The sequence below is a fragment of the Chenopodium quinoa genome, unplaced genomic scaffold (genome assembly GCF_001683475.1).
Source record: "Chenopodium quinoa cultivar QQ74 unplaced genomic scaffold, ASM168347v1, whole genome shotgun sequence".
Taxonomy (NCBI): Eukaryota; Viridiplantae; Streptophyta; class Magnoliopsida; order Caryophyllales; family Amaranthaceae; genus Chenopodium; species Chenopodium quinoa.
The window spans coordinates 132,874-142,439 of NW_018745538.1; the positions used below are offsets into that span (position 1 = coordinate 132,874).

The following is a 9,566-nucleotide window of genomic DNA, read 5'->3' on the forward strand; positions in this document are numbered from 1 at the left end:
AAGTAGCATCTCAGTTTCGGTTAACCATTCATGATGTGTGTGATGGTTAGTAGTGGGACTAGTGGGAGTGGCAGTAGAACCGGAGGGAATTCGGGTACTTTCTTGGCTACCTTGGCTAGAACAATAATTAGGTGGAAATTGGTATGGTGGTAGTGGAAATTGGTTTAGTGGTGGTGCTGGCTCATAGCCCGGGGGGAAGTAAATGGGGTCATTGGTTTGACTCGTAATTTGGGGGGTCGTTGTATTTGGTGGTTCCCTAGAACTACTACTACGGATAAGTCGGCCTTTCCCCCTAGACCTAGATGTTGGGTTGTTCGATGCCATAATTAACAATTAATTTTTTAATAAAAAGTGGTTAACTATAATAATAATAATTAATAACAACAATTTTAACAATAAAAATATCAATAATAATAATTAATAACAACAACTATAACAATAACAATAACAACAAAAATAAATAATAACAACAATTGTAACAATAATAATAATTAATAACAACAATTATAACAACAACAATAACAATTAACAACAATAATAATTAAACAAGATTATTCTAATAATAACAATAAAACAATAATAAATTTAAGATTAGTTTAGATCTTACAACCGTGCTTCAACGCTCCACTAATTACGATTACGAACTTTTTAATTTTTTCCGATATTAGGAAAATAATTAGAGAATTTAAGAGAATAATTAGAGAATTTAAGAAAATAAGGATTATTAGAGATTTAGAGAATATAAGAGATAAGAAGAAGAGATTGTGATTTTGTGATTTGGGAATGAAATGGAGGTGGGTATTTATAGAATTTTTAGGGAAAAATATAGCCGTTAAGTAGCCGTTTTTTTGGCTAATTATGCAACTAGCCGTTGCTTTAAAACGGTAACATTACCGTTGGCCTGCGGGCCGGCACGACGGGCCAGCACGGCGGGCCATGGCCGTGCTCGTGCCGGGCCGTGCCCAAGATTTCGTAACCCTGACCGTGGCACGGCCCGTGGCACGGCCGTTGAACTTCGGGCCGTGCCGTGCTTGACTTCGGGCCGTGCCGGGCTGCGTCGAATGTCGGGCCGTGCCGGGCGGCACGCGGGCCACCCCGGCCCGTGCCCAGGTTTACTTTCTAGTAATGAATTTCACATCAGCATTTAGATATGCATGAATATCTCTATTACCATCATGTTCAACCCAAGAAAAAGCATAACCATGTTTTATTATGGCTTTAGCTACCAACTCTCTATACACTTGTTGGTTAAAAATTTTACCTGTGGCTCCTCCTTTGTTTTTCAAGGAATTCTGATATGGGGTACATTTACTAAGATGCCTTTTCATATTGCCCGTACCATAACGTGAGTTGGCATTGAAAGATGAGCTTTGACAATGTTTGCAAATGCACCTTGATTTCCCATCTGTACATTCCACCATGTCAATCATGAGGAATTCCTTCCAAACCAAGCTCCGTCTCTTGTCTAAAACAGCAGAATTGGGCTCCGCAATGGTCACATCCTTCTCAAAAGTAGTAGATTCAGGAACTTCAGGTGAAACATGAGTGGCTTCTTCTTGTGATGAAAAAAAATCTGCTTCTGGCTCTTGTGGATCTGGTGTCATCACAGACTCTTCATACAAAATCCAATCCATAGCTGCAAACAAATTGGAAAATTAATAACAGTGCATAAATAAGGGGGAATTGATCATCATAATCATACAATCCACATCCCATCCAGAAACCAGACAAATTGGGTCTAATTATTAGTGTTTATATATATATATATATATAGTTATGTAGTAGTTATGTACAATGTACTTACCCTTCTCTTGTGGTTGTGGAAGCTCTGACTCTGTGAGGTTCAAAATTCCAGCATGGTATACACATGAAAAAAAGGATACATGCATTAGAAAGCAATTACAGATATGAACTCCTAAAAGGGGAAAAGATATTAAAGTAGGTAAATACCTAGTAGAGGATTAAATTTTAATTCAGACACATAAGGTCATAACCCATCCAATAAACATAATTTGAATACATAATTATAATGTCAATATAATTTCATGAGCTAATAAACTAAAACCCAAGAGACAACATTTGAATACATAATTAATTAAGAGAAGAATAATGAAACGAAAAGGGCATGCAAAACTAATACTCTGCAACAAAACTAAGAGAAGCTTGTTTCCCTTTAAACAAAACTAAAAGAAAATCAGTTTATCCCCATTAATCCATTACATGCAACCATTCAAATTCATTCCCCATTTTTTTAAGTTCTAACCAATTGAGCAAAATAATCAAAGAAATACACAATTACCTAACATTTCTCACTTGAGTTGAGAAGACGAAGAATAGAGTAGACGCTTGAGCGGTTGAGCAAATCCAGTGAGGACGGATAATTGAGATCTGAAGAGAAGATGGAGAATGGGTGAAAACTGAAAACGCCTGTTGATTTCTAGGGTTCTTGATTTTGTTCTACAAAAGGTCTTCTTACTTCTTTAGGAGAACTATGAATTTAGGAGACGAGAGTCAGACTCTAGTCTTTACTCTTTACTTCTTTAGTCACGTTTTTTGTTTATTTCTTTGTTTTTTTTTTTCTTTTTGTGTAAATATTAAAAAAGTTACTATTGAAGTAAAATAAGAGGGAAATTTCCCTCTATTTTTTCAACTAATTTTATTTTGGAGGGAAAATTTTCACTCTACTTTTTAATCGAGTATTAAGTAAATTGTTTGAATATGGTCTATGGCAGTATGGCACAAAAATTCCCTCCAAATTTTTCAAGTGTAAGTATGTAACTTTTTAAATATTGAATTTCACAAACAATTAATTAGGAGTGTAAATGAGCCGAGCCGAGCCGAGTACTACTTTGTTCATGTTCAGTTCATTTAACTTAGGCAAGTCCGAGCACGATCCCGAGCTTTCAAGCGAGCTCGAAAATCAGTTCAAGCTCGTCTCATTTAGTATAATGTATGTTTACGAACAGTTTATGAACAACTCATTTATTAAACGAGTTGATAAATGAGTGATTCATGAACAAGCTTAATAATAAACGAGCTTTTATAATAAACGAGCTTCATACTTTTGACCTTTGAAAATATCAGAATTAGTATAATGATTAAATTTTAATCATACCGTATAAACTTAAGAATTAAATTAGCAAATGTGAATAAATCAATAATTCATGAACATAAATAAACCAGTAATTCGTGAAAATAAATAAACGAGTTTTTCATGAACATATCTGAACGAGCATATCTATGTTCGTCTCCAACCTCATTTATTAAACGAGCTTCAAAATTTGTTCAAACTCGGCTCATTGATTAAATAAACGAACATGAACGAGCTTCAACCAAGCTTGTACCTGAGTAGTTTATTGTTTGGCTTGGTTCATTTACACCCATACAATTAACGATCTTATTCCTAAACTATATCCAAATATCTCACGATATATAATTTTGAATAACCTTCAGGTGCTCCGCGCGTTTGATCATATAATTGTCATAACGTCCTCTCATTGGATCTTATTGTATCATATTAACAATGAGTTATACATGAAAGCACCCATATTATTTAACAATTACCTTACTCTAATTGAAATTTCTCATTAAAAAAAAAGTTGAACAATCTATAATTATATCATAGTAGGATACGGTCTGAGACGTGTCGTCGTGTAGACGTGTATCTCACGAACAGTCTAACATAGTGTTTGACACGAACACAACTATTGGATGAAGTGTCCATGTATCCTAGTATACTACAGGACAATAACGTTATAACTTAGAAGTAGTATTTATACTATATTAGTATAGTACTATAGTAACTATCGCCCATGAATTTGTTACGAAGTAATTCCTCCGTTTCAATTTACTTGACTCATAGTTCTATGGCATGCAATTTAAGGAGTTAATTAAAGAAGACAAACGATATTTTTAATACAAAAAAAAAAATAAAACTGCCAATAAAAGGGATGAATTAGGGTTTCACAGTATTAATTATTTTTTATTTATCTTATGTTAATCTTCTTTAATCTCTTCCTTAAATTGCGTGCCAAAGGACTATAGGTCAAGTACATAGAAACGGAGGAAGTATATTAGTTTAGTTGTACGTGTAATACTTGCAATATTGTCAATATATACCGATATGCGTATTAAATGAAATAATTGAGTAATGACCAGTAACTCAATAATCAATAACTATATACTAAAAGACACACTAGCAATAACACGTGTCATCTCCTAGTGTGTCCTTAGTTTTTTTTTTTTATAAAAAAATAATATTGTATTTCGGAAATAAATCTAATACTATGTACATAAATAAAAGATAACAATTTTTTACATAAATAAAATATATCAAATGTATATATAATAACATAAATAAAAGATTTAATGTATTTTTCATAATATGTATATATTGACAACTATATTTATCATTTTTTTTAACAAAATGTGTCGTATGGAGTGTTTTTTTTTTTTTTTTTGACAACCACAAACTAAAGAAAAACACTAAATAGAAAAGCTTAATAAATCTACTCTACATCTAGTAGCAATGTCATGTGCCTCAGCCACCTGATCCCTGCTAACTTTCCAGATTAGACAAGTTTGAAACAGTTGCCCTTCCTGCAATAAGTCTTGAATTGTCCATAGTAGACGCAATTCCCTTCTTCTCGGATGTTTGATCAGTTGAACTGTCGCAAGAGAATCAGTGAACAATACAATTCGTCGTTTTCCTTTCATTCGGGTCCACCTTAGAGCAGCCACACAAGCTAAAAGCTCGGCATGTAGAGGGGAAAGGGCCCTTCCATAATCCCCACCACCTGTACTAAAAGCTTGGTTATTCACTGAGTAAGCCCATCCCGCCCCTGCATTCCCATCTCTCTTGCTCCAGGAGCCATCCACCTTGATAACCATTTCTATCCTTGAATCTGTAGGGGTACTAATGTCATCCGTAGCACATCCTATGTTGACCCGCTCAAACCCCGGTGGGAAATTATGAGCCAATGTCTCTTTCCCTCTTATGACATCTCCTCCCTCTAATTTGCGCCAAACTGAGAGTTCTTTCATTGCCAGATTGTAATTCCTAAACAAATCTACCAGATAACCTCCTTCATTTCGAAAGATTCTTCCATTTCTTGTTAACCAGAGGCTCCAAAGTACCCCAATAAACGTTGGTACATGGTCACTCTTCTTTCCATCCTCGCTATGAAAAAGCAGGATATAATGTTGAATCCAGTGTCTCAGAGGAGTAGATTCATCAATTTCTGAGGAGATATGCAAAGGGCAATTATGCCAAGCATACCTCGCAAAAGAGCACATCCTAAAAAGATGCTGAAGGTCTTCATTTTACATACCACAAGAGTCACAATGATCAGCTATATCAATTCCCCTCCGGGCTAAATTACCCTTAACCGCCAATCCATTCATCACCAGCTTCCACAGGAACAAACTCCATTTCGGTGGGATGTTTAGCTTCCAGATTAGTCGGTAGAAGCTATGCTCCAGACTAGCATCTTGTTGCCCTGATAACTCATTCATTAGAAAAGCATAACCTGTTTTCACAGTATAAACTCCTGAAGCATGGCTACCCCAGTATAGTCTATCCGTCTCCTCAGTTGAAGGTAGCTCCATTTCCAAAATCTTCTGCGCTGTGCTCCATTCAAACTTTTGTCTTATCAATGCTACATTCCAAGATTTAGTATCACGGGATATTAAATCTTTCACTCTCTCCAAGCCCACCCCCCTCAGGGGTTGATCAGAATTGAAAACCGGAACTGAACCTTGCACCCATCTCATATTTGCGACTTTCACTCTATCCCCATTCCCGATCTTCCAATTATAGCCCTTTACAACCTTATTTGCCACATTAAATAAACCACACCTACCCCACGAAGCACCACCCTTAAGATCCATCCTAGACTCCCCCGTACACAAGGAACAACTATGAGTAGGCTCCATAGATCTAGCCACTAATAACTGTGGGTTGCAGTGCATTCGTGCTACCTGTTTGAACAGAAGAGCGTCATTCAAATAGGACATAGATCTTATACCAAGACCACCCATACCCTTCGGTCTTTGAATAATCCTTTTCTTTACCCAGTACATGCCCTTCTCTCCCTTATTTCCCCACCAGAAACGAGTAATTAGAGAGTCTATCCTATTTGTGACCGCAACTGGTAACTTAAAGCACTTCATCACGTGTGCGGAAATGCTAATCAGCACAGTGTTAATCAGAATTAGTTTCACTGATTGTGACAAATTCAGAGCTGCCCAAGAGAGGGTTCTAGTAGCCACCTTATCAATCAAATATTTAAAAGCATCCAACTTCCTAGCCGTAAAATCAATGGGGGCCCCCAAATGTTTTTCCATCACAGAGACCTGACCTACCTTCAAAATCCCTTTTAGAACATCCACCTCCTCCAATTGAGCATGTTTACTAAACTTTACGAAAGATTTGTTCAAGTTCAGCTGTTGCCCTGAGATCTCACCAAACTTAGACAAAATATCTATCACATGATGACAAGAGGTAGGAGTTGCATGTAAGAATAACATTGCATCATCTGCGAAAAAAAGATGTGTAATCGAAGGAGAGCGCCTCGTGACCCTGAGTCCCTTGATTTTCTTGATGTGCTCAGCCATAGTAAGCATACGAGATAAAATATCCATACAAAAGAGAAAGAGGTAGGGTGAAAGGGGATCACCTTGCCTCAAGCCACAATCCGGTTTAAACATTTCCGAAATCTGGCCATTGATGAGAGTCTTATAAGAAACCGTTGAGATGCACTGTGAAATCCACTGAATCCACTTTTCTGGAAACCCATAAGCCTTTAGAATTCTCAGAAGGAAAGTCAAATTCACCCGATCATAAGCCTTGGACATATCCAATTTAATCACCATTTTTGTGGACTCACCGTCACTAGTGTTAACCAAATGAAGCAATTCATGGCTCAGCATTACATTATCCTCAATATATCTTCTCGGAACAAAAGCATGTTGAAACTCCGAAATCAGGTTTGGTAATAGGTGCTTCATTCTATTTACCAAGCATTTAGCTATGCATTTATAGATAGTATTGCATAAAATAATAGGCCTGAACTGTGTTGGTAATTCCGGGTACTCCACTTTTGGAATCATAACAAGAATGGAAGCGTTAAGTTCCTTTAGTAGATAGCCTGTGGAAAAGAAAGATTGAACCAATTCAACCACCGAGGACCCAACCTTCTCCCAATTTTGGTGGAAGAATTCCGCAATTTATCCATCCGGACCTGGCGCCTTAAGATTGTGAATAGAGAACATCGCCTTCCTGATCTCTTGGTGTGAAAAAGGCTTGACTAAAGAAGCCGCATCCGTTGAATCTATAGGAGGTAACTCCAACTCTCTTAACACCAAGCCAATGTTATCATTCATTATTTCCTCAACTACCATCGGCGGGTTATAAACTTCTTTCAAGCTATTTATAATGAGAGCTTCCAAATTATTCTGACCTTGAATCCACTCATCCTCATTCGTTCTAAGGGTAATGATCTCCCTCCTTTTCTGTCGGTGCTTCACCCTACCATACATCATCTTTGATGAAATGTCGCCCTCCTTTATCCATTTATCCTTCATTCGTTGTTGCCAATACCTAAACTCTAGACTACTATGAATGATCGTGTCGTTAATTGCCTCCACATACCTACTTCCTTGATCCAAAGTAGTCACCTTCTCACCCTGCACTGACAAATCTGCAGAAAACTTCCTCCAATTTATCCCCCACACTTTTTTGTTGTCTAGGCACCACCTTTTGATTTTATTACGCAGCCATTTCGACCTTTGCAGAAATTTGTACATAACTGAACCCGTACAATGAGTACTCCACACCTCATCTATGAAGCCCTTAATTTCCGGAAAAACTAAGCACCAAGTCTCAATTTGGTAAGGCCTATTAGACTTTGTCACTTGGTTGTTAGTGTCATATATAATCGCCGCATGATCCGAGACCGTAATTGGTTCATGGACAACCCGTCCATCCGGAAAATCATTGAACCATTGTGATGAAGAGTAGGCTCTATCCAATCTTTCCATAATCAAATCCACCCCCAATCTCTTATTTGACCAAGTGTATCGGGGTCCCGAGAAAGGTACTTCTAATAAATTAGTTTGGAATCTCCAATCCAAAAATACATCCAACCCCTTAATTAAAGAAGCACCCCCCAATTTGTCACTATAGTATTCAAGTTGATTAATATCTCCCATCACCAAGACATTAGGAATAGTAGCAATAAGAGTTGAAATTTCCTCCCAAACACTAGCTCTATCTTCAACTTTCGAAGCCCCATACAAAAACAAAATGTGCCTACTACTTCCACTAATGTCACCAACATTACAAAAGATAAAATTTGGGGAAGAAGCTACACAAAAAACATCCCCCAAATACCAACTAAACAACGCTAACCCCCCTTTTGTACCAACCGAGTCTACTCCACAAGAAAAGTTAGGAGTAAACTTAGAAACTAACTTACTAACATCACTAAACATCATTTTAGTTTCGGAAATAAACATAAAAGTAGGCAATTTAGTAGCTAATAACCACACTAAATAAGGATGTGTAGGCGAGAGTGTGTCATTTAATCCCCTACAATTCCAAGTAACAACCTTCATGGCCCCGTGGGTGGCTGTCTCGGTGTAGCCACCACATCACCAATGTCACCTACAAATTCACCATCTTCCATAGCCATGTCCATCTCCATGTCACTGTCAAACTCATGCAAGTTTGAGGTTACTTCTTTGCTTCTTTGCTGGACTCGAATGCGGTGAAGAAGAACTAGAGCTTCGCCTTTTCTTGCCCAAATTACCAAAAAGAGGATCCTTAATTCGAACATCCCACTGCCTTGCCATATCGACATCTGAAATTGCCTTTGATTTAAACTCAAAGAACCCATCTTCATCCTTATGCCATATATTGAAACCTCCTTTATCCGCCCAACGGTTCAAGGTCTTCAATCTCTTCCTATCCACTCATCCTGAATCATAAGAGGCCTCCCTCACCAAGTCATCATCGCACGACTTTGAGGGGACCCGATCAATTGTTCGTGTTCTTTTTCGGGTCACAGCAGCTACTTCAATGCGTGCTTCTCTTTGATCAGTTGGCGTGACTGGTGAATTTGGCGGATCATACTCAACCATTGGCAAGTTTGGCATGTTGGAAGGGAAGGTATTTGGTGAGTACGGTAAGAAGGGGGATCTTGGTGAAGGATAAATCCTCCTAGTCGTATCCCTATAAGCCGCCATAGTTCGAATAAAAGATCTTTCAGCTTCAACAAAATTTAAGTGGTTAGATTCCAAAAAAAACTCATAGTTATCAGAATTTACCCCCTCATTGAAGCTCTCATTTTCCAATAGGAATATCCTCAGGTTCTTGCGGCCGTGTCAAATTAACCGCCCAATTTCGATACCTAAACACATCAGGCAAACCTCGAACAAAATTAGTGTAATATGGATAATCTAAGGGGCCGTGAAGCACCCTCAGACCATCTCTTTCAACTGCCTCTAAACGCCTCATCAAGCGTCTAGTTGCAACCTCTCTTCGCAAATTGCAATTACTAGTGCTA

The 9,566-nt window shown here is 37.8% G+C and overlaps 2 protein-coding genes across 2 annotated transcripts; both read right to left on the reverse strand.

Annotated features, from left to right (window-relative positions):
- Positions 1–740: 740 nt before the first annotated feature.
- Positions 741–2,829, reverse strand: LOC110715997. The gene is made up of 3 exons (XM_021894621.1): positions 2,300–2,829; positions 1,805–1,834; positions 741–1,636 (listed from the first exon to the last, which is right to left on the reverse strand). The coding sequence occupies exons 1-3, from the start codon at positions 2,304–2,306 to the stop codon at positions 1,113–1,115; spliced, it is 561 nt and encodes a 186-aa protein (XP_021750313.1). The 5' UTR covers positions 2,307–2,829; the 3' UTR covers positions 741–1,112.
- A 1,656-nt stretch (positions 2,830–4,485) lies between these two features.
- On the reverse strand, positions 4,486–8,496 carry LOC110715993. The gene is made up of 3 exons (XM_021894613.1): positions 7,242–8,496; positions 5,331–7,148; positions 4,486–5,240 (listed from the first exon to the last, which is right to left on the reverse strand). The coding sequence occupies exons 1-3, from the start codon at positions 8,494–8,496 to the stop codon at positions 4,486–4,488; spliced, it is 3,828 nt and encodes a 1,275-aa protein (XP_021750305.1).
- Between the last annotated feature and the right edge of the window lie 1,070 nt (positions 8,497–9,566).